This window comes from Amblyomma maculatum, chromosome 9 (assembly GCF_055883805.1).
Source record: "Amblyomma maculatum isolate TAMU_Amacu chromosome 9, ASM5588380v1, whole genome shotgun sequence".
In the NCBI taxonomy this organism is placed as follows: Eukaryota; Metazoa; Arthropoda; class Arachnida; order Ixodida; family Ixodidae; genus Amblyomma; species Amblyomma maculatum.
Window position 1 is genome coordinate 17,328,304 of NC_139352.1, and position 25,526 is coordinate 17,353,829.

Sequence of the window (25,526 nt, forward strand, 5' to 3'; positions counted from 1 at the left end):
TTTAGTGTGAAGGTCCACTTTGTGAACAAAACATTGGAAAAAGTGACTAGAATGAATTAAGTAAATGAATGCACATAGAGAATGAGGCAAAATTATACCTACGGAAATTCGGGTAGAAATTTGCAAACAAAAAATACCTCAGAGAATAGCTCTGCTTTGGATTGTCTTCACAAGAAGGCCGTGATCTAGCATTGACACAGTGCAGCAATTCCTACCATCATTATCACAGGAAAGTTTCGCATGCCACTTCTTTTTTGAGAATGTCGTAAAACAGATTATTAAATAAGGTGGGCACGAAGATGAGCTCATAGTCTGGCTGTTCCGTCATCGCGTTGACTTTGCATTTCAGAGGCCTCACCATAAAGATGAAAGTGCTCTTAGTTTCTCAACGGCGTGGCAGGTCATGCCTCCTAAACATTGATTTAAACGAATTTTCATCTTTTACCTGGAGCTATAATAAAAAATTGAGTGGCAGCGCAATAGTGCGATGTTGGTAAACATTTTTGGTCACCTTAATTACATATACTCGTAGCTTAAAGTTTCCATTGGTTGGTCGATACTGGATTCCAACCCTTTCTTTTTGTTTTTTTGTTTCTTCATTTCTTAATGTTAGAAGCCAACCGGCACAATGCACCAACCAGTATTCAAGTAAATACAGGATATTTGATTGTAGGGCAAGGCTTGACCGTTCATTTCTATTTTCGGCACAAGAACTGTTATTGCATTCAAGTAAATGCATTAGCAAGATTGCTGTGACTACAGCTTTCTTGTGAAAAAAGTGGAGAGTAGCAGACAACCTGTCCAATAACTTAGATTCCTTATCGCAAAATAAGGGCCTGTGGAGGTGTCTTTGATAAAGTCTACACTGTTGAGTTTGCTCAGTTGTGTGAACTGGCTCTTCATGCCCGAAAATTTTTTTTGTTCTTCACCGAGTCGCGTGATTTGATGGAGTCCCTGGGTCTTGCATTTATTTCGTCCCCTTGCAGATAGGCCAGATGCAAATCCTGCGCAAAGCCATTGCCCACGAGCTGTACACGACAGCCAGGTTCGAGTCCAAAGACCTGGCTGGCGCCCTGCAGACCATGAATGAGTAAGGGCAACTCTTTCTGAACAAATCACCATGCTGGTGAAAAGTTTTTAAGTGATGGCGTTGAAGGCCCCATCCTCCTGAAAATTCAGCATCAGCATTAGCGTTTTTTGACATTGTAAGTGGAAAGTCAGAAATATGCCTCTGGTGGGTGGTGGTCAGAAACTGGCATAGCCAGGCTCTGATGGATTGATTGTGTGACGTCACGAGATAACATAGCATGACAGTAGCTGCCAACTCTGGTAGCTCTTTGGAGATGGGATCGAACCTACAAGAACCTTTGGATCTCAAGTCAGACACACAACACCAAGTCACGCGGACATGTTTGAATGGTTGGTTAAAGCGGGGCTTTCTATTTATGTTAGGTGGCCTTTCACATAAAATGTTCACTTAGTAATCGTATCCTAATGAGTATGTGCAAGATAACAGAGGTAGGGGTTACTATTGATTAAGTGAGTAGCAAAGTTCATGTACACAAGCGAATAACCACAAGGGGTGCCACAGACAAGAGCCGTTAATGCTGTCACGTCATAACCTTAAAGGCAGAGCTTAAAGTGTTCCCCAGATTTTTATATTCACTAACCGCAAACTACCATCACGACAGTCTTACCACCGTTCAGCTCGCACTAGCCAGCTTGCTGTAGCGATGAGCACAACTTCTTTCTACAACACATTGCTCATTCATATGCATCTTGCAGAGCGCTTCTTCCATCTAAACAGTTGAATTCCAGAGCTCAGATTTTGCACAGAAATGGCATTTGGTCTGCACTGTTATTTTACACCAGTCTTCTTGGGGGCTTACCTGATTTGGTCAGAAGTCAGATATTCACGTAGCCTGCAGCAACAGCGAAGCAAGAACAAGCTGCTGTCCCAGCTATGGCACTGGCTCTGAGCTCAAAAACTTTACTGTGATACGTTAGCAAAATGCTTCAAATTTAGTGCAGTTTTTGTGAAACTAAGTTTTGGTGATCATTATTAATGAGTTCATTGAGGTCTTGAAACTTTTCACAGAACAACTTTGTCTGCTTACCTTCCTTCACTGAATCTCTCTGGCAGCATTGCTGCGAACAAAGTGGAATGATGCCGCAGGTGCCGTCGCTGAGATAGCGGCTTCTTTCGCTCTGCCATCGCCTCATACAATGCGAATATCCTACTACTTCTGATCAAACCGCACAAGTACTCCAATCGGTGTTTAAAAAATTTCTGATGACCAAATGCCGTTTCTGCGCGAAATTCGAACTCTAAGGATTCAGTGGTTTAGTTGGCAGAAGCAGTCTACAAGATGCGTATAATTGCTCAACACACAATATTAATACATATGTGGAGTGTCCAGTACAACACTGGATAACTTTCCTCAAATTAGTTTTTTCAGTAGTGGAATTCCACTGTTACTGTTTCGTTATGCGACAGTGTGTAAATATATCGCATTTATCTGAACAGCTGCTTTTTCATTGTAAATATATAACTTATGAAAAAAAGAGCTTTGTACATAGACATTTGTCTCATGCCCCAGTAATGACGTGTGTTAATTATGCACCTTGCATTAGTAATAATAAGCTGTATGTGCCCTATTTGGGATGATTTTTTGCTAAATGCAAGTGATAATAGAATTTAGAAGCTATAATTTCTTTTATTTTTCCATGGCACATTCACGCATGAATTGGCACTTATTGCTGCTGTGCTGATTGTTGTTGCTATCTGTTACAACTGTGCATATTTTTTTTCACTTACCAGTGCTCTGCTAGCTGAGGTGAAGGCTCACCATAAGGACCCCAGCAAGCCATACCCGAAGGAAGACAATCCGCTTCTCGTGGAGTTGGCTACGTACCTAGAGTGGTGTGGGCTCTACCAGCCAATCTCCAAGGTGCGTGTTAGATCATTCTTTCTTACTGTTGAATTGATATTAAGATATTGTTCAAATACTGTTGATTTACTGTTGAAGACAAATGAAACACCATAAGCTGGTGAGAACATGCGGAACAAGCTCTATGAACTCGCCTGATGTTTTTTTTTTTTTTAAGCTCGTTATTGGCTGCACTAGCCCAAGCTCAAAATTAATGCACAAATATAAGAATACTGCCTCGATTCATATGATGGACAGACTCTCACACTGAACACACTCGTTATTGTGTTTGAATAAAGTTATGTTCCCGAGGTGATGAATATCCCAAACTTTTCAAGGGAAAAAAAAGTGTTCATTGTGTGTACATGCAGCAGCTTATTATAGTTGCTGGCACAATGATGCATATCCATGTGTTGCTAGAGCAAAATTTCGATCCCTACGGGCTACACGTGCATTTTGACGGGAACTAATAGTACTAACACTAGTACCTGTCCATGGCTTCTGTGTCCTCACTTAGTCATGCCTGTTCTTCACTTTGTCTTAGATTTACGTGACCACGAGGCCAATTGGGAACCTGCCACTGTTCATGATGCTCTTCACTGTGACGCATCTGGCCAAGTTCACCTACATCAGCTCGCAAGGTGGGTGGCTGATGGAGTGGGTCTTTGCACATTTGAGGACAGTGTTTTTATAATTTGATTCAGTATTGCGATAGCTCATACAATCTTAGGTCGTGTTTAAGATTTCATTTTTTCATTGAGAATAGCTTATCCTCAGCACAATCATTGATCAGTCGGGAAGTCATACACAAAAGATACATGATGCCTGTGTATGTTTTTTTTTAGTGTGATTTCTTGTTTTCTCACTTTGTTAAAGTATTTTGCTGTGTGGTATAAATGCTTGTTGTTAGTCAGAGGCCTTGTTGTGTCAGTCTCTTTTTTTCATCTGGTCTCCATGCTACTTTCTTAGCCAGCCCCACTAATAGCTGCTGTTAAATTATGTAGTCCTTGTCACTTCACTATGAATTCACTGGGCAGCTGTCACTGTTTGTTGATGCTTATTTTGAATGGGCTCAGCATTTCAAGACGGCATTATGGCAGATTAGTTTCTGAATTATTTTAGTTTACTTAGTTCTGCCTACTAATTACACTGGATTTAGAAACCTGATTTAACTTCATTTTAGCTTTGCCACAGCAATTCCGTTTGGCACATAGTTCTTCTGTCACTGTCATTGTCTTCATATTGTTATCATTCTCATTTTAGGATTATATGTAATCCCTTCTTTTCAGGTGGATCATTTTTGTAATGAAAAAAATGGGGGGGGGGGGAATTCCTGAAGTTTAGGCAGTGAGGGCTTATCGTTGTTGCTATCCCATAGAGTTGTCAAAATTAAAGGTGGAAGCCATGCATCTCATGGAGTGTAGCTGGAACAAAAAGCAAATCAAAAGTCTTGCCCTGGAAAGCTTAGTTTGTTTTGCCCAGCACGTCATCTAGCGGTGTTGACAACGTTCATGTCCCTGTGTGTAGGTGGCCTGTTGAGCAAGAAGGGCGTGGACTCCATAGATGGCCTGCCCTTTGTCCTGGGGTCATTCACCTTCCTCAAGCAGTTCCACCAAGACAACCTCACCCAGTTCCTCGCCTATCTCGGCCAGTACGTCCGGTCGCAACTGGAAGAAGGCTCCATAAGGTGTGTCGTCCTCGTGGTTCACTCTTATATTATTCTTTCAAACCCGTCCACTTGGAAAGTCTTATTGAATTTTATTGTAGAGCTCTTGGTCAACACAAATTGCGCCTTTATTAATAGCTAAGGACCATTTTCATTCAGAAAGCTGCCGTTTCACCACATCCTAATAGTTAGACGGGTGAAATATTACTTATAAATATATTAAGTACGGTGAAAATGCGACAGGTTTGCCACATAGATGGCAGCAAAGCACGATCATTTATCGCTGTAAGTTCATGCTTTTTAGTTTTACTAAGCTAATAACATAACTTCTGTCAGTTGAAATGGCTGAACACTTGTATTTTCATTACCTTTACACAGAGCTTACTTTGCTGTGGTATCTTCCTGTAGCATTTGCTCTAACACCTTGAACATGTGTAAGGCTGCTTTTCAGGGTTGAGTGAACACATTCCGTGTTTGCAATGACTTTGCTTTGTGCAATAAATGTTGTGCGGCAGTTAGGTTGAAGAAAGGTCTTCTATGTTGCTGCTCTCATGGCCTTGTTTTGACCAGGGCTTTCAAAAGAATGCCTCTCCCCCACATAGTCTGAAAGGCATATGGTGTGCAAAGTAAATCGTCATCTTTCCATGCAGTGTCACGAAGTTTTCCGATGCCTCGACGGAGAGTGCAAACATCCTGGCCTACCTGGAGATCCTAGTCCGACACTGCAATGTGCCTCGCAAGGTGTGCTACCTATCTCATTCAGTAATGCTACTCACATCACTAAACCTTAGCTCGCCCACATAGTGACTTCTTACCTGCATCGGTTTAGCCTAAACAAACCAGCCGTACATCCACTAACATGGCCGGAATGCAGCCCAGTCATCGCTGGCTCATTTTGAGAGCTCAAACGGCCCATTAGGTAGAAGTTACTCTAACATTTTCTCAGCTCAATATCTGAGACTTCGCGAGTCAGGAATTCAGTGGTTACGAGTGCGTGATGTGACAGCATTAATGGCTTCCATTTGCGAATGCCCCTTGCAAATCCTCGCTTGCATACATGCCCTTTGCTACTTGCCTAACTGCTAATCGCTTAATTTTTGTCTCTATTGTTTTACACGTACTCATTAGCATACACTCGTAAGGTATTACATTATATGAAAGATCATCCAACATAGATATAAAGCCTCGTTTGAATCAAGCTTTATCAGTGTGTCCACATTGCCTTGGGAGTAGATCTAACTCGGGATCCTAGGGCTTGATTTCGATTTCACCCTCCCCTCTCAAAGACTAAACCCGAGTTGGCAGCTACTGCCAATTCGGACATGTCATGTGGTCTCGTAATGTCCCGCAACCCGATGACCAGTCAGCGCATGGTCATGCCACCTGCTGACTACTACCTACCAGATTCACGCCCATGATATTTTCCTCACAACACCAATATTCGGCAACGCTGTCACCAGATTTTCTGGACAATGGGGCCTTTAAAGCTATCGTGTTAATATGTGGGCTTTAAAATTTCTTGTGGACTGCAGTGCAGCTCGCTTTGCATCACGAGCAGCCTGAAGCTTCTGAAGCAGAGGGAAGTGTCATCCTCTTCTCTCTGCCAGAGTCCTCTTAAATGACTATTATTAGCATGCTTAATGGCCTGCATCTGTACAGCGATGGGCAAGAACTCCTCCTAGATAACCATTATTAACATGCAACAGCGTGCATCTTTTACACCGATGGCTGTTAAGAACACTTTTCTTAACTTTGCACCGCTGGTATAACATGCAGAAGAAATGGGCAAAGGGAAGTGGCAGTGCTTGCCACACTGTGGATTTGTGGCACCCCCTGTTGTGCAGGAGCATGAGCCATTGCTTGTATCACTTGTGCATCTGCATCTTAGACGGCGCCACTGAATAGTGCAACAAAAAATGTATTTGGCATTGCAAATAGCTGAGTTTTACATGACAAGTGGCCAATTTTTTTCACAGAGAGAATGCTAAAATTTATGCATAGTATTTTACCTGTGAATCAAAAGAACCTTCAGACCACACGTTTCACTGCATTCATTTCCCAACTCTTGTTTTTCTTTTTTACGCAGGTGATACTCAACTATGTTCCCGACTACATTCTTGACCAGTTCCGGTCGGCATCTTAGCCTGCAGGAGGCGTCGGTTAAGTATGTGCATGCCGTCTTGTTGAGCATGATCAAGCAGCAGTCGCTTAAAAGTGACTGCAGATTTACCTTTAAGCATTCCGATACTGTTGTCTTTGTTCGCTGTAAGATACAAAGGTGCTTGAAATAAATGTTAATATATGCTGTCTTTTTCACTGATTGTGGCCGAATGAGATTTTGCATCTGAGACGGCACTGACCTCATCATTCTTGATAGCAAAGTGTGCTCTTAATTTTACTTGTGCACAACATTTCGCTGTGTATTCACTAGTTGTCAACATGCTACTCAAAGACAGCAATATGAAATTCGGTCTCAAGATATTCATGCCGCATTGGCATATAGCAAAAATCTTGTGCAGCAACAGCAGCAGCAGCCCTCTCTTTGCATCCTTGTGCTGTACGTGCAACCTTTGTCAAAGGAAAGCTGCCCAAGGAGCTTTCCTCTAAGCCACAAGGTGGCATTATTGTGGCATCGTAAAAAAAGTATGAGGCTTCTGGAGGGTGCAGCTGAGAGTTCCGGTCACCACCAAGGAGATTTGAAATGCCAGCAATACACAGTGATCCACACAACATCTCCCAGAAGGAAACTCTCTTGGACCCTCTACTTTTGACAAAGGCTGTGCCTTAGGGAGATGTGTGGTGTTATACTGCCTCTATTGCGGTATATTTTAGAAATGTATACTACCTCTTATGACATGAGCTTTTCCAGGCGCGACTGTTACTAAACATATATACTAGTTGACCTGATCTCAGTTCCAAACTGAGTTGCTGGAATGCAAAGGCCAGTCAGTATTGTTTTCCATCTCTTGCAAAGTCACCAGCTTAGTCATGTGATGAGCAGATTGTTGAGTGCAGGCTGCATCCATGCCAGGAGGTGCCAAACACAGTAGCAAGAGCTTGTTAGCATTGATTGGCAATACCTCTTCGTACAGTTGATGATTTAAAAAAAAAAAAAGATTGTTGCAGTGAAAGTGTACCCTGGGTGCTCTGGAAGTGCACCATTCTCCAGGGCTGCCAATGCTGGTTATATCTTTGAGGCAGAGGTTCTTTAAAGCTTTGTGGGAAAGCCGCATGTTGTGCATTTATATTGCACACTAGCAGCAAGTCGGTAACTGGCTTTGAGCACCCTGAACACACCGAGCTTTATTCTCTGTGCCACGTTGCTGTCTTTACGATCTGAATGTCTTTAGCGCACCCTGGGAAAGTTCCTCCAGTAAGCACCATCTGGGTAGCTGTACTGTTCGATGGAGGATTCCCACATCTCACATCCATATCCAGGAGCCTGTAAAAGAACGAGACACATATATCTTAGCTGAGAGAGCCAAAAATCAAAGCCTCAAAAATTGGCGAGGAGCATCTTATTTTTGCTTATCTAACTTGTCATTGAGTTCTAGTTAAATAATGGCACCAAACTGAAACAGATAAACACTTTTCTGCCATCCTGGTTATGAAGTCCTGTTCTTTTGTAATTCTGAGGCATGGAACATGATAGCATTTTGACATGATTATAGTAGCAGTTGACATGTAACATTTTATCTTCACACCACTTGCACCACTCATGGTGTCTTAGGTGCCGCGATAACTGTGGCCTTGAAAATGTCTGCACAGTTCTGTTGCTATGACTACATTAACAAAGCCAAAGTGGTCAGGTCAAGACAATTTTAACCCCTCAATGCTACCTATACACATTCAACTGTTAAAATAGTAATTAGGCAAATTCCCATCACAGAGGATGCTTTTGAGCTTCTGGAAAAGTACTAAATACAAGTAAAAGTGTATTCAACTTGCGTCCTTGTGTTTAGCTAATGCCACGAAACAAATTTTTCAGACAATGTTGTACAATTGTAAAATAGCAGTACTGCTTCCTTCATGTGTGCAAGTTTAGTCATCCAAAACTTTTAATGACTGTTTTCAATCTCTCTCTCTCTCTCATGCACGCGTGCACACACACACACACACACACACAGAAAGAATATTACGCGACAAATACACAACATGGGTTAAAACCACGCGATTTGGGCTGCGTGATCCATTACAAATCAGGCATTTGCAGCAACACTTCCATTCTCGGAAGCCACTCAGGCACTTCGTCTTGTGTCTCAAAAATTTTTGCACAAGGGAAAGAAGATGTGAACGCTAAAAAGTAAATTTTAGTAAGCATACATGTTGTAGTACTCTGTCACTTCCATTCTCGGAAGCCACTCAGGCACTTCGTCTTGTGTCTCAAAAATTTTTGCACAAGGGAAAGAAGATGTGAACGCTAAAAAGTAAATTTTAGTAAGCATACATGTTGTAGTACTCTGTTAGCATATCATATAATGTTCAAGCATGTTAATGCCATTAGTTGGTTGCTTGGGTCATAGGACATTTTTCTATAATATAATACAATAATACAAATAATAATACAAAGCTGAAGCATGATTTGACAGACAAACTATTCTCACTCCTTGCTTAGCAGAAAGTATGACACATGTTGGCATGTACTGTTAGTGCGCTTGCCTATGCACCCAGGAAGCCATCACAGTATCTACTTCCTCTGCGGGGTGCATGGGAAAAATTCAAACATGGAACCGTGCTCCATAATATTTTAGCCGCACCTGTACATGTTGAGAACTCATATTTACCTGTGGGGGCATGTAGCAGCCATTCTGGATTAGAACTGGGTTCTTGAAGTGCTCATGCAGGTGGCTGACATATTCGATTTCACTGAAAGGAAAAGAATGCTTATGAGACCATGTGGTATGGTTATAGTATTTGTACCAATGTCATTGTTTCAAGCAAAAGTGGTGGGTCTGCATATAGCTTGATGGCTAGTGACGTATCCATAATTCATATGCGTCATACAGTGCGTTACATTGCAAACAGTTATGCTGTAGGTGCTACATTTCGTCCCAGAGTGCTGCAGCCACATGTTAGGCCCCAGCCTGTTTTGATTAGCCTAAACTAATATTCCATCTGTGCATGCAGTTGAACCTTGTTGATAAGGTTTGACTGTATTGGTAACCTGCAACTCATTACATGCAAGAGTAAGGACACATGTCGGGAACAGGATTTCAGTAGTTGCACTAGACCTCGAGGTGTAAGTCTCCTTACCGGTTATCCTTGGTGCCCGAGACCGCTATGTAGTCCCAGAAGGACAGGTGTTGGACCAACTCGCAAAGGCCAACACCTCCGGCATGCGGGCACACTGGCACTGTAGAACATTTGGCATTGCCCATTACTTTTTCATTCAATTTGATTTCACAAGAAGGGAAAAAAAAACATCTCAGTATATGTGAATTTCAAGAAAACAGTAAAAGACTTTTTTTTTATCTTGCAAATGAAATTAGTGATGAAATTAGCTGCACTTGTGTTAGCATTCTTCTCGTCTCATCCCTGTTACTACTTCGCTGCAATCTCCAGTATGCAAACCAACTAGTCAGTCACTATGTTTTAAGCAGATCAGGATATTGTTAGAGCCCCAGTTGTCACTGATTTCTCCGTAAAGCACAAGTCTCATTTCTGCCCCAAAACAATCTGAGTGGTCGTGATTTCTTTGAACACTCTAAAGAAGGTAGTTCTGGTAGTCAAGCATATGTGTGAAGTAACGTTCACATTTGTGTTGCGCTGAGAGTAGGTGTTTAACTTATAACGGAAAGGGGCACACGCGATGGCGACAAGTACCTTATGCTTCTCTAATATATGGTTAGCCTATTCATATCCTGAGCCAGCATTTACAAGTTCAGTTCCTGAGCAAGGTCACAAATTTTCATGGCATTTGCATTGATGAATCTGTACAAATTTTACATGTGCCATTATAAGGTTACATGAGCTGGAAGCTTTGTGCTCAACAGTACAGCTTGATGCCTTTCCACGATGCTGCGGGCATTCACTTAAGTGTCCACTTAAGTGTCTGCCATTTTGTTTGCCTGTTCTTATTGGGCAATACACTTATTTAGAAGTTAGGACATGTTAGGAGATGGCAAAGTAGACTGTAGAATGTCCGTCACAAGCTTACACTATAGCCGCAGAATACTTTGAGATCACTTGTGAATTTGCTGCAGGAAGGATAGAATCTGACACACGAGAATGTACCTCATTTCCTTTTTTTTTTTTTTTAATTCTCATATTTTGTAGGCATTAATGATTTACCAGTTTAAATTTCAGCCAAAATTTATCCGTGTGTATAGCGCATCCTTTGTTTCACCTTTGTTCACCGACTGGGTTAATTGAAGGTGAGCAGGTTAAATCTAAGTCTTTTTTTTTTTCTTTCCATCAGTGGACGTAGTTGAGGTCATGCCGATTGCAAAAACGGCCCCTTGTGAAATGGCTATCCTCCTCACCTTTGCACTTGGCTGCCATCAGGATGACCGCGAGAATCTCATTGACACCTCCCAGGCGGCAGCTGTCAATCTGACAGAACTGCAGTGCGCCCGACTGCAGGAACTGCTTGAACATCACCCGGTTTTGGCACTGCTCACCCGTGGCCACTCCAATGCCTAGTGGAGCGAGGGCCTGCACCACAGAAATGGGGCGTAGATAGTAGTGTTCTATGCCTAGGGTTCTTGTGGCGGTAACAACTGCACCGAAAAGTGCACTAGCATTAACTTGCGACATCTTTTCCGGGATGCATTCTTTATCAGCAAAAGGCTGCCTCTCAATCCCAGTATAGTTTTGCAGTGTAAATCTCTTATGTTGCAATTTCGTCTGGAATACTGGCACTAATGAAATAAAGTAATGAGTGACAATATGCGAGCATAAGTAAAGGATGCATCAGAAACTGAGATTTTGCTCTGGACATTATTGTTGCTCTCAATGTATTAAATAACACAACAGAGGAAACTCCTGGTAAACAATTTTCCAAAGTTCAGGGAATAGTTGGGCAGTCTATTTCATCAGTCCCTAACATAAAACATGTGGTTCATCTACAGCTAGGATGGTTGCAACTAAACTATTTTGGTTTTCCTAAAGGTGAGCATTGCCTATGAATTCCAGTTCGCAGCGTGTATATGCACTCTTCGCATTTATTGTCGGCAGTGTTTGGCACTGCTTATATTGGTCTTGGGGTGTCATTGCTTATGGGAACTGGCCACTTCTAAACATACTGCAGCCTCAGTTGGATAATAGCTCTCTTGTTAGACATTTCTATTTAATTTGCTGCCAGAAAGTAGAGCCTCCACTTCATTCAAGACCTTTTTGTAAGTTAGATCATTTTCATCCATCTGGCAAGAAAAAGTAATGCATTCATTTCTCCACAGCATGTAGAAAGGAAATAAAATTTTTTGGCTGGCATGTGTCTTGTGCCACTTACCTTTGAAATGGTGGCATGTCCGAGGATGTCGTCTGGTGATGTCGGTTCTTCTATCCAGTGAATTCCAAAACCGGACAACTCCTTCATCCAGTAGATGGCTTCTTTGACATCCCAGTACTGATTAGCGTCCACCATCTGTGGTGGGGAATGCACTAATTATTACAAATGCATGCAGCAGGGCACTATAATGTTGGTCAAGGTACTGCTAGGCTGAAACCCACTCATTTAGAGCAAGGAATAGATTCATGTCTGTTGTACAGAAAATGTCATTTATTCAAATTTAGAGGGAAGTGAATTTTGCTTACAGGATTTGACATGCTTTTTCTCTCGGGAGGTAGTACGTACTGGATTTTCTCGTACCTCCTGAGAGAAAACAAGTGCCAAAACCTGCGACCTTTTCCAGCACAGAACATGCTGCCCTTCCACCCTTAAGCCTCACCAGCTTGCATTTGTCACCAACTGTTGACCGGACAGCTTGCAAACGTCTCTTGTCGTCTGCAAGATTTCGCCCAACCTTCACCTTGAAGCTGCAAGGGAAACACTTTTGTCAGTGCCATTACAGTTAACTGTACTCTCACTGGTGGGTATATCCTACATTTTTTCTTACCAGGCGGTCGTGTACACAGTTGGTGCATGTACAGTTAGTACATACTCTGTGTATGTACGTACACATTCCCACCTCCCTCCACCCCGCCGGGGTGGTGCAGTGGTTACGGCGCTCGACTACTGTTCCCAAGGACGCGGGATCGAATCCCGGCCTCGGCGGCAGCTTTTCAAAGGAGGCGAAAAGCAAGGCGCCCGTGTGCTGTGCGATGTCAGTGCACGATAAAGAACCCCAAGTGGTTGAAATTTCCGGAGTCCTCCACTACGGCGTCTCTCATAGCCTGAGTTGCTTTGGGACGTTAAACCCCACAAACCAAACCAAACCAAACCACCTCCCTCCCTTCCCTTATGGCACAGTTCAGGTGTCCACAGAGCAAGTGTGACAGATACTGCGCCTTTCCCTTGCTGTGAACCAATTATTATTATTATTATTATTATTATTATTATTATTATTATTATTATTATTATTATTATTATTATTATTATTATTGGCAGCAGAAGTTGCCAAACATTATTCAGCTGTGGAGAGAAGTGCCTATAGTATTTATGTAAGAGGTATATACTAGTTTTGGCACAATTAAGTACAGGAAGCGGTAAACCAGTGTGCTTTGTTCTGCAATCTAGGCAAGCATTCTGAACCTGACAAACTCACTGCGTGAATGGTTCCACTTGCACGTGCAAATTTAGGCAATGTCTATCATTTATTTCCAGCCAGCTTAATCAGGAAACATCACAGTTTGGAATTTCCATTGATCCAGTATTTTCGAGTTAGTATCAGCATTACTTTAATTCGGATTTAACACATAGCCACGTATGCATTTGCAAAAACATTTTTTAATGGAATTTTTCTTGCAGAAATGATATGGCTTTGAAATCTTACCTTGTGAATCCCTCTTTGAGGGCATCTTGACAAAGCTGAAAAAAGGCCAAGTAGAACAAAAATGCAAACAAGAATGAAAACCTGAATAAGAATGAATGCCTGGCTCTTAATTTTTGTTGCGAAGGCGTATGTGCAAATATTATTTCATAAATATCTTTATGTAGCACACGAGCATGTCAGCAGTATTTTAGTTTACTCAAGTGCAGAGTATAGGACAATCCAAACCTATCTTGTAACTAAGGATTAGTTCATGGCCAACCATTGGCGATATTGGTCAAGTTGGTAGGTAAAGCACATGGACGGCTCATGTACACCGAATCTTAACCATTTATATTTACAAAAAATTGGGGTAGTGTAATCTTCAATCGCAGAGTTCATGCTCAGAGGAAACAGCCTTAAATCCGTTCCTGTATTTCTTGAAGCCTTTTATACTCTAGCTTTAAAAAGCTTTGGTCTGTGGGCTTGTCATCAGCGTTTGTTATAGATATTTGCTTAATCACCACACCGTGAAGGAAACCTCTCCAGAAAATGGCATCCAGAGCATCTTTGCTAATTTGCAATAAATGCTCACCTGCTTAATTTTTTCATCTGTATATCCAAGCCATCCACAGGCTGTAGTGTATGCTGGGTAACCAGTGGCCAAGAGATCCTTCTCTGTGGATTGACGTAAGAACAGAGGACCGTGTCAGTACTTATCCCACCCTTTACTTAAAATTCAAAATGCTGAATGCTTATTTCCATCATTTATTTCAGTCACTTTCTTTGCCAAGTTATGACAGTGTGCTTTAGCATGAAATTATGGCCTACTTGAAAATAACTTCCATGATACAATGACTCACAAAAGTTAATTAACAGTGTCAGTAAATATATAATTTAATGTACAATTCAAGCTTGACAGTGAAATTGGCTCTTCTTCTTTTTAATATTTGAAGATTCCATTATTTTAAGGCATTTTTGACTATTAAATATATGTATATATATATATATATATCAAAGCATAACAATTTTTCTACATTGGTAGTGGAATCATTCACATGGATATCATTTCTCATAACAGCAGTGTAGCACTCGTAGTTATCTATAATGTTGGACAAATCTTAAGTATTTCAGAGAGGCCTCTTTAATAAATAGCGAACATTCTTTCCAATGTATGAAAGCTTCTGACAATCTATTCTGTGTAGGGTTGAGAGTTCTGCAAGAGGAGACTAAGAAATATATCTACTTAAGAAATAAAGGGTAGAATGGTGGAAAAAAAATTTGCTAAAAAAAAAAAACTACTAATGGCATTAGTAAAACTTTACTGTTAAACTGCTTGTGCGTTGACACAAATCGAGTCTCGGGTTTGTCAACAAGACCACTGTCCTGAAAATAAGAGATGCTATTCAAGGACTGGTACTGTTGTGAACATCAGAGCAAGGAGGAACTTCATGTTTGTCTGCATCAAACTTCAGCTCACGAGCCTCCACATTTTCTCTCTCGCAGTCCTCGCCACAGAAACCGCTTTTCGATGGAGGCGAATAGCAATGCGCCCATATGCTGTGCAATGTCGGTGCACACTAAACCCCAAGTGATTGAAACCTCTGGAGCCTTCCACTACGGCATCTCTCATAACCTGAGTCTCTTTGGGACGTTAAACCCCATACACTAAACCAAACCACCCAGTCCACTTCGGCAGGTTTATTACAAATGTTCATCACACCTACATGGAAAAGCATGCAGGTAAGTGCCTTATATTGCTGGCAAAAGAAGTTATCAGCATGACATGGCATACTATTGTGATGTACTTACCACGCTCCGCTTTTCCATGCTGTTTCTCCTCAAGTATTTCTGAAAATTCGACAGTGAGTGTTATGACACCACGCACTATGTATGAGAAAAATAGTGACTGGTTGGGTGCAACTGTGCGAGTAAATACCAATAGCTTCCTCCTTTGTCAGCAGGTCAGAACTGGATGGGAGGCAGAAAGAAAGTAGCAATTAACTTTAAGGTTTTGCATCAGTTGGCATTCGCGTATCCTAGTTGAAATTGTTCCATAGTTGATCTTTGACTTACATGTATCGGAAGTCTATGAGGGACACTATTTCTTGTGGGCTCTGAAAAACAGGTGAAAACACGGAAGTGTCCAATATGACGAGACCCAGCCTTTCATAGTAAGCAGCTTGTGTTGTGAAAGAGCAACAAATTAAAAAATCTTGTCCTGCTTGCTATGTTGAAGGTAGTGGGCATTAAAAAACCCACACCTGCATGTGGCATTGAGCTGGCCATCAGCTTGATTGCAGGGACCCGTGAACTAAAGACAACAAAGCACAGCCTAATAGGCTAATTGCAGTCCACAAACTCTATGCTTATTTAATTTTCAAGGAATACGTTGCAAGTGCATCAAATGCCAACGGTCAACTTTTTTCAGTGAAAAGTGTTTTAGGGAGCTCGTCCGCTTAGAATTTAATGTCCTATCACATATGTTCGCAGCTTGCAGCTGCATGTAAGAAGGAAAGGATCATGTGGCACCCTCTTTGCGCAGTAATGGGAACTACACTGCTGCGTTTGGAAAAATGTTGCAGTGGCTCTCCGTCAGTGTAATTAACCGACAATGGCTTTGATGATATGTTAGCAACAGTTGTGGCACCTATTTGTGTTCATGAATCGCCTCAACAAATCGCGTGACCTAGTGAAGCAGGTTCCATGAGGAGGCATTAGAGAGGGCGCCGTCACGTGATGGCACGTGTCACAAGCTGAATGGAAGGGGCGTCGCGGAAGCGCATCACACGAGCGAGCTTTTGCCTTCATAGAAGTAGCGGTCCAGTTTCTGACACTATAAGATTTGGCCCGCACAATACCCTACAAATGCATGTCCATCCTGCGGAGAGATTTCGGATATCCTCCACGTGGTTTGGAGCCAAGGTTACTTCCCCGAAAAACGCAAAACGTACAGGACCCAGATAAGCGAAATTACTTCGTAGCCCTCCACTATGGCTCCTCTTTCTCTCTATCCACTTCACCCACATTCTCTTCCCTTCCCTTGTGGCTAGGTTCAGGTGTCCACAAAAACAAGTGTTACAGATACTGTGCCTTTCCTTTACTGTGAACCAGCCAACCAACCAACTCGGCCGTGAGCTGTGGGAGGTAAAGCTGGATCTCATGCGGTTACCACTTATTAGTTCAATTATGAACACAGTGTGAGCACTACAAAGCACTAACTTGATATCTCTCATTACTAGGTAACATATATATACTACTTAGAGCTACTAATCAGTGCCACTACTGATTAATAAAGTTAATTAGCAACAATGCACAATGTATACTACTTATCCGTAAAGCAGTGATATCGTAGCAGCTAGCTCTTAATGATACTTAATAACCCCTTAGTTTTATTCGGGAGTGGCCCATGGTATCCAGCCGGGAACGAGATGTGGGGCCTAGCTAGCTTGGACACGTTTCTAGCATAGACTGTCGAGTCGACTGTTAACATAGCTTTTGTCGGGCTTTACCGACAGTATATATAGTGCTGCGCATATTCGACATCGTGCAGACAAAACAGCTCTCATTTGTAGAGCAATACGAAATAGGATAACAATAACACACCGACAAAATATGAGATGAACAAACGCCTCTCGTCATACATTAATGTATGACGAGAGAATTTTCCGCTCAGTTGAAGTGGCGGCCGACACCTGAGCCGCCTCGCTGTCGTTAAATTAACGCGCTCATTTTAAAATTCAAACTATTTCCTTGCTGAACACATACTCCCCGGGGCTTCTGACAGTATGCCTACAGCTAATCTGATCTGTTGAAAGACCTCGTTGAGTTGGCATCCTTTAAGCGGGGAGTGAGTGTTCCAGTGCGCCGCTAGGTATACGTAGATTTAGTTCGCCGCTGATACGACAGTCGCTCATAGATTTATACATAATTGCTTCATTTGAATATGCCGCGGTTTGCGGCGCTCGCTATTCGCCATTCTTCTAAGTACTGCTAGGCCCCCCATTGGCTCCGCTGCTTGGCATGCATTGAGTAGAGCGGGAGGGGAAACTTCGGCAACTTGGCGCGACTTTCAAGAAGGAATTTATATCGTTTAAACAGTGGCTGAATAACGCTTCTTGAGTATCGGAAGCACGCAAAGGTAGCAAACGCGAGTTATTCAAAAATGAAATGGGCAGCAGTTAATCTGTCGCGGCAGGGGACGGCAGAAAGTTGGGTTGGCGCAAGATATAGTTATGAAATTTGAAGAGATTAGTGGATGAAGCTGGCATATAGGACCCGGTAATTGAAGAGATATTAGGAAGATGAATTTACCCTGCAGCGGGTATATTATAGTCAGGTTAATAATGACGAGTGCACGACGCTTGGAACAGACCAGCGCCTCTGCAGTGAATGAAGCCTGTCTCAACACGCATTTACCTGTTACTACCATTGGAGCTGACATTTCAACTAACATATATATGTAGGGTTGGACAAAACACTAAGTGATTTCGCCTTACAAAGTGTTTCGCTAGCGGGAAGAACGCACTTCAATGATATGGCACGGTCGCTCTTATAGTACATATCTCACGTGCATATCGATTGTATTTCTGACGTAAAGGCATGCACATCGGTTGTCTAGCGGACGTGCCATTTCATAGCAAAGTGTCAGCGTTACCATGTCGGCGAGAAGCTTCCACACAGGCTTTCCCTCGATTTTTCCCCATAAGTCCCAGAGGGCGTTGATGACTCCTGCAGTGGCGAGGTGAATGACCCCCTTTTCTGGACCAATCTGGAACAAGAAAGTTCCGGCAGACGTTATTAATTTATTGCTGTGAATGGTTTGCACTATATAGGTGTCCGCTGTAGGTCTTGCTGTATAACTTATTGTGCTTCGCGCATGTAATAAAGGAGGGACGAACAGAAAGGCATGTGCAAAAAGAGCCACAGAAAATATTTTTAATGAAGAACCTGAGTAAAAAGAAAAAAAATGGCAGGAGGGAGGGGCTCATTTGCGCTACGTGTCCGCGATACGGCTTACTGCAACTGGATGCGCTCCACGCATGTAATATAACAGGAGTGAAGAGCCGCATTAAAAAAAAAAATTAAAAGCGTGGTATTATTTTTGGCTGTGGCTAAAGGTACGTCCGACGGACCCGATCAATGGTCTTAAAGGTACGTCCGACGGACCCGGTGCGTTTTTCTTCGGGATACGACGGACGGATCCGGGAAATATTTTTCAGAGGTACGGCGGACGGACCCGAACGGTAGGGTTCTTCCGACGGACCCAACGCATTTTTCTCCGATATGGGCCTTGGGATCCGTCGGGAAAGCCGGACGGATCCGAGATCCCCAGATGTGGTTGTAGCAACAACACGGTAGCCATATGTAGCCAAATCGAAGTTGGTATGAGGTGTACGTGCGAGGTGCAGGAAGTATGTACTACTGCATGCGAGAAATGTGAAATTACAAAGAATAGTGCCTAGAATGGGTGATATACTACTTGATGGCATGATGATAGGTTTACGTGAGTTGGACCGCGGCAGGGTCGCAAGCACGACCAGCGCAAGCGCATGTAATCGCAGTGTTGACAGCCAGCCCGCGGCCCGCACGTCCGCTCATTTGGTCCTCGTTATCATGTGGATTAACGTCTACGACGGTCGTTATGTAGTTTTGATTCTTCAAAGTTTCCTCACTTCTATCTGTGATGAGATGCGTCACGTATCGCATCGCTTTCTGCTCGCATTGAGGTTTGGTGCTGCAAGTTCTACGTAGTCGCTAAAAAAGCTGGGTGCCGCCGGCGTGTCTCTAGCCCAAGCATCGCGTCATTCGTGTTTGTTGGAGGTGTGGTTTGTGCTTACCGTGAGATGCTGTGATGTACGGATTACGTCCTACTAGAGTGCTGTGTGAGACTACGAAGAGTGCTGTGATGAGTGCGCCGATGTCCGGACGGACATCAGTGTGACCGTTTATGATCGGCGATGTTGCACGTGCATGTCAGTGTTTATTAGGTGCAGTGGTAATTTATTTACACGCGCTGTGCAACAATCAGACGAAAATAAGTCATCGACAATTTGTTAGCCTGTACTACAGAGCTCAAAACTCGGAAAATGGGAATGCACGATGCAGTTTTCGCATGTTGGAGTGGACCGAAAAATAAGTGCCCAGCCCACACCGCCGGGATGCGTATTACTACAGGTGAAATGGTTCAGGTTTCTGTAAAATAGCTGCCTGGCACAGCACCTTTCTAAATGTTCAGGCTTTGTACTATTGTTGAAGGCCACTTTATCATTAATAAAGGAACGAATATGCTTTATGTGTTAATGACTAATGCTTTTTCAACATATTATGTTCTTTTTTCTTTTTTTTCGTTTTTCCTTAGTTTCCTTTGTTTTTCATGCTAGAAAAACACAAATAGTACACTTTTGAACTTGTCAGTCCAAAGCTGAACATGAATATCTGCCATGCATGTGACAGCTTTAATGCTAGAAAGGTTGACGTGTATAGCATGTACGTAGACGCTGCGACATCTTAGTGGCACGTTCGGCTACTTGCCCCAAGGTCGTGATGTTTAATGCCAGTGATGGCAGTCGCACTTTGGTGCAGGCGAAATGCAAATGCTTCTGTTTTCTGCAAGATGTCAATGCAAAGTACAAAGCCCGGGCAGTCAAATTAGTCTGGAGCTCTCCACTACTGTATTTTTCATAGCTACATATGTCACTTTAGAATGTGAAACCCTACATGCCACAGGTAGGCTGCATTGTTTTTTAGATTTTGTAACCTCTCATCTATGTTTTGCAACATTTGGCTAATTTTAGTTCTCAAACAGTTGTTAAAGATGAAACCAAAGCAGTTCTTGGCATGGTTTCCTGCTTGGATTAATTTGCTAATTGCAGTTCTTTGAAACTTGCATCAATGCTGGACAGTTCAAATAGCAGGCAGTTGAATTACAGAAATGATGTGGATCGTGCATATCAGTTCGGACAAATGGAAAGTAATGGTCCCCTCCTTGCATGCATAGGTGCCCTTAGACAAATACTCGGGTGTGTGATTGTGACGCATATCAAGGGTCAACAGAAGGCCATGTGGAGCCAGTGTTATATTCTTCATGAAGGCTAAAGTAAAATTGTACAACAGCTGCTGTACCATGCAGAAAAAAAATTGATCATTTAGTGTATGATTAACTGACCATGAATAGCATCTTACTCAGAGTATGATGTGATATATATCTGGTATAGGATCCCAAAATAACTATGGCTATGAGGAACACAATAGTTGAGGGCTCCGGTATAATTTCGACCATCTGGGGTTCTTTTACATGCACTGACACCGCACGGTGCATGACGGCCTATTGTTTCGCCTCTATTAAAATGTCCCTGCTGTGGCTGGAACCAAATCTGCATCTTTGGGTTCAGCAGCCAAGCACTCTAACTACTGAGCCAGCACAACGAGGCCAAGTATGAAAATGCATGCCATTACATTTCTTTCTAGCCTGTGGTTTTCTTCACAGAACTAATGTATGCAAGGAAAAGTAAACAGCAAGAAAACACTAGTTTTATTGCACATTATATTCACATTTCAGCAAACATTCTCTAGGAAAAAATTTCTCATAATGTTTTCATGGAAACCATGAACAAAACAAAACAATGCACTTACTCCACTCGAATTATTAATGGGCAAGGTTGCATCTATGCTACTACACTGCACTTATCACAAAACCACAAGCCCCATCTGCTTTGGCCAATCACTTGATGGAACTAACGGAGACAGATGTCGCACACCACAGACTGGTCGTCTCGCAACATATCTCTGCATATGTTGCATTTCAATTTCATGCCTTTCCACTTAGTTTCAACTGTTGCCAGCATTACTAGTCACCCATCTTTTCTGAAATTCCTTTTTACGCTGTTGGGATCAGCATCCTTGTTAACGATGGTCTCTGGCATTTTAGATGCTATCATTTTCACATCTTCCTCATCTGGAAGAACGAAGGAAATGACAAGCTTTGAGCAGACAAAAAATTAGGGAGACTCCTAATCTCCACCTGTAAGGGTATGGTGTGCCAGCGTTAATGGTTCTTGTCTGCAGATCCCACTGTGGATTCTCGTTAATTTACATGCCCTTTGCTACAAACATTACTACTAATTCCTTAATTCATGTCTCTGTTATCTCAGATATACTCATTAGCATACGGTCGTAGGCTGCCCTGTTAGGTGATAGACAACCTGGCATAGACCTCTGTAAGCCTCAACCTTTCTTAATTGGAGCTGAAACGTTGAAGATGAAATATTTCAAATATAACTTTGTAAGCTTGGCTTAACAGCTCCTGCCATGTCGTGTGGCCTCATGACATTTGGCTCGTGGCACTTTTGGCTTGTGCACAGGGGTCATCTGTTAAACACTGGTTAACATGCATGAAAAATACATTTTCACACAAACTGGTGGCAAATGGTCAAGTGGTGCACTGCAGATTCTGAAATGTATACCTATATTCATGCAAGGATCGCATCATCACATAACATGATCAAGAGTTCTATCAGTACCTGTAGTTACATAGCATTTCAATGGCCATTAAAGGACCACCTCAGACAATGGTTGTTGTTATCTCAAGACCTGTTCTAACAGCGTACTGACGCCATTCCACTGAGCGATGGACATGTATATGCATACCCTAGATAGCTCATGATTGTGGATCTCATTTATTTCTATGACTTCCAAGGAGTTCCTGTCGTCAGAAACTTTATGAAATCGGGACAGTAGTCTTGAAAGGTGATGAAAAGAAATAACCAGGTTACCTTGACGCAATGCTAAATTACAGAGGGTGAATATGCTGCATGAAGATACCAAGAAGCTTGTACAAAGAAAAGTGAGAGTGAAATGGCAGGATTTTTGAAACATTGAAATAAACTACAAACTATACTTGTCAAACCTGTCATTAAGAAATGGAAATCATGCAGTAATCAAAAACACAACATGGAGGACATTTTAGGTCATCTTCACAAAACACATACCCAAACCTCACACACAGCTTCATACTTATGAAAGTGGACAAACCAATATGCAAGGAGTGTGGAGATGAACTAATAATAAACCATATCTTACACATGCGCCAGAGTCGAGAAAAGAGGAAACATTTTGTACAATTTCCAACAGATCCATTTCCATCCCAGCATGATCCTAGGAGAGACGTGCAAATTTCCTGCATTTTTGGTTTCCTAAAATGTTCCTAACAAGCTACATCCTAAAGAACATTTTAGTCATTACACACAAAATAAATACATTAAACCTTGTTCTTGGTGCATGGCAGCATTAGTCGCTTAGGCACCATAAAAATCAACACAATGCTGTAGTAAGGTATACCTTGGTTAGCTATGTTATATGAGTCAAGCTTTCGGCCTGGTGTGGTCCTTATTCACGTGACAGCGCTGTCATGAGGGTCTATGTCCCAGCGATCGGAAAGTGACCTATTCCAATAATTTTACAAACTGAAGGTGATTGTACAGATTTCTGAAGACTGGAGTGCTCAACTGTTTTATCAACGTCCGCCTGCTTTGACAGCCTGGAGTGAAACTGTTGAAGAAAATACATTTTTGAACATTTAACGCGTTTCTGAAGGCGTTGCTTTCAATTACGGGGCCAACAAAAAGCAGGTGAATGTCAAACGCCGCCTAGATAGGCTTTCTAGCAAGACAGCGGTGTAGCGTGGAAAATCGCTCCGCCGATCCATCGCTGGCGCCGCTGACTTGAAAGGCGAACTGTTCAAACTTGTATAGCTACTGACCACACCTGAAACACTGAATTGCGCATGATCAAGGCAGAATTTCTCTAACACTGAGCACTGGTAGCTATCGATTTCGCGCCCAATATTGTGAAAATCTGTCCTCTCTTCGATCATTGATACGTCCACGGTTGAACATTTATGCGCCTCGGGGTAGGCCAGCCGTGGGAACATGGATGCGTGGTTGTAGCAACGATCGCTTGCATGGCACACTCTGCAAAATTCCAAGAGTCAGCTTCTTCAACGAAATGTGCAGCGCACATTTTCTACCGCGTACCTAAGCCCGGCGATGCATGCATATCGATCCCGATCGTTTCAAAGCTGCGCGGCCGTTCAGTCGGATCACGCTAACCTCGAGCATGCGGGGGTTTAAACTACATGTACGCAAACTTCAACGACAAGAAAAAGATGCAGCCTAAGCACTTTAGTCTAGTAATCCCCTATATACCAAAGAACATTGCTGTTCACAGGGAATTCGGATCATTCACGCTTCCGGCTTTCCGGTTGTGCACTCTTGCGGTGCGGTGCAGTAGGTCTTCGCCTCGACGAGTCGATGTGCAGGCCTCTAGTAGATTCGGCATGTCTTCTGCCACGGCTCTGAGGTAGAATTTAAACGAAGAATTTAGCTAAAAACATCCTGTTTCCTCGGTCTGCATGTGAGGAACGAGCACAATGCCATTTCACATACATACTTTGGACTGCCGAATGTTCAGCTGCACGACGAGGTGTGTGTGTGTTGTGCCGGCGCTAGATCTTCAGAGGTCGATGCAGGACCTAAGACAGCGTAAATGCTAGGAATAGCTCGCTCGCATTACGGGCAGATCGGGGTGATAGTTTAGTGCGAAGCGAAAGCTGCTCGTGAATGTGCGTATCTCGATGCCAGCTGGTGGAGCTGGTGCAGTACGTAGCATATCGCCTGCAGCTATGCGCTTGACAGCGATGTTTGCCGTACACAACCCTAAGTGAAGACCGTGATCTATGTTAGAACGGATGCACTCTTCGTAGCACCTCATCGAGAGTCGCGGCTAGCTGATATCATAGAGGATGAGATCCATTCACGCGTAGCAAGCGGAATGGGGCCGCGTTCGACGTGCATATAGCCATGAGCCTGTATATCGACGTCCGCCGTATCTTTACGAGAATCGAATGGATCCGTCGGACGTACCTTTAGACACTTCGATTATTTTTTCCATCCAACGGTTGGTGGTCGCACTGATTGCCTCTCGATGAAGCGGTTATTTGCTGCCGTATTCGTGAAGCAAGCACCTGTAGATGTTGCTCGAATGATATATATGGTTGAGGTCTGCAGGAGCTCACTTGATTTGATTAGACTTAGAGAGGGGGCAGGGCTGAAATAAAAAAAGAATGAGGCCCTTGGCTAAAGCGCATATGTAACCCCCTCCACCTCTCCAGCGGTCCCTCTTGTACCCTGTTTCATTTCACCTACACCAAACTAAAAAAGGACAAGTGATCACTATGACTAATGTGTGAGTGAGTTTTGCAGCACACAGAACACAAGTAACTATTAACGCTCAGATAAGGGCATAACAATTATGGGACTAACTAGTCCGGCGCTCCCTAGCACTAGCATGGCATATTTTTCTCTCCCAAAGCGGGAGAAAAGAAGTGATGGAACTATTTGTAAGATGTTGGACAATACCATGGTGGTAAAGGAAAAACATTTTTCTCCTTACCTCATCTATTTTTGCAGTTACATTCTTTGGATGTTTCCCGCAGCAACAGGACAGAGGAATTGATACGAAACCACAAAAACTCCTCTCCAATCCCTAAGCAGGTGAAGATCACCTTACAAGAAAGGGACCTTCCAGAGTGGCAGGGAATTTTTCCAGTTCAACATGGTATTCCCGACAGCTAAGCAAGGTCAGTTTACGCGAGGGCCCGTTTCCTCGTTATGGTTTTCTGTCTTCCTAACTGCTGCACGAAGTTCCGTTATTTGTGGCTCCATATATATGAAGCAGGTTGCAAACGGGCCCCCTGTTCCTACCCTCGGAGACAAGGCCCTGGGCTGCAGCCTCCATAGCCCCCACCTTAATTCAGCGCTGGGGGCCAGGATATACAAATGCCAGTGTCGCAAGGCGCACTAGGGCCATCGAGAAGCTGCAGTTTGGCCACCCCTGATTAAATATACACGTCATCATACGTAGCACACGCAGTGGACTTGACCTTCGAAATTGTAGACGCAGTATCTCTGAGGCAGCATGCGCGCTTGCGCAATACAACGTTCGACAGGCTACGCGACGTCA

General features: G+C 42.9%; 2 protein-coding genes and 1 long non-coding RNA gene across 5 annotated transcripts in view; 1 reads left to right on the forward strand and 2 right to left on the reverse strand.

The window, feature by feature from the left end:
- Strump (WASH complex subunit strump) overlaps positions 1-6,907 on the forward strand; it is a 30,958-nt gene extending 24,051 nt beyond the window's left edge. For all 3 annotated transcript variants that reach the window (XM_084578275.1, XM_084578278.1, XM_084578277.1), the window contains exons 22-27: positions 987-1,090; positions 2,822-2,951; positions 3,475-3,571; positions 4,458-4,617; positions 5,247-5,337; positions 6,683-6,907. In XM_084578275.1, the coding sequence (XP_084434401.1) occupies positions 987-1,090; positions 2,822-2,951; positions 3,475-3,571; positions 4,458-4,617; positions 5,247-5,337; positions 6,683-6,739 (639 nt within the window). In that variant the 3' untranslated portion in view covers positions 6,740-6,907. The remainder of the gene's footprint in view (positions 1-986; positions 1,091-2,821; positions 2,952-3,474; positions 3,572-4,457; positions 4,618-5,246; positions 5,338-6,682) is intronic.
- A 972-nt stretch (positions 6,908-7,879) lies between these two features.
- The window catches only part of LOC146178451 (mitochondrial enolase superfamily member 1-like), a 31,109-nt gene continuing 13,462 nt past the window's right edge, over positions 7,880-25,526 (reverse strand). Inside the window, exons 4-15 of the mRNA XM_084578279.1 lie at positions 18,163-18,276; positions 15,582-15,622; positions 15,445-15,476; positions 15,318-15,356; positions 14,101-14,183; positions 13,530-13,564; positions 12,486-12,573; positions 12,047-12,181; positions 11,079-11,250; positions 9,850-9,949; positions 9,381-9,462; positions 7,880-8,038 (exon numbers count right to left, since the gene is read on the reverse strand). Coding sequence (XP_084434405.1) covers positions 7,943-8,038; positions 9,381-9,462; positions 9,850-9,949; positions 11,079-11,250; positions 12,047-12,181; positions 12,486-12,573; positions 13,530-13,564; positions 14,101-14,183; positions 15,318-15,356; positions 15,445-15,476; positions 15,582-15,622; positions 18,163-18,276 — 1,017 coding nt within the window. The 3' untranslated portion in view covers positions 7,880-7,942. The remainder of the gene's footprint in view (positions 8,039-9,380; positions 9,463-9,849; positions 9,950-11,078; positions 11,251-12,046; positions 12,182-12,485; positions 12,574-13,529; positions 13,565-14,100; positions 14,184-15,317; positions 15,357-15,444; positions 15,477-15,581; positions 15,623-18,162; positions 18,277-25,526) is intronic.
- LOC146178452 (uncharacterized) lies at positions 21,017-24,429 on the reverse strand. Its single transcript, XR_014700601.1, has 2 exons — positions 23,955-24,429; positions 21,017-23,859 (listed from the first exon to the last, which is right to left on the reverse strand). It is a non-coding gene; the product is annotated as an uncharacterized LOC146178452 (long non-coding RNA).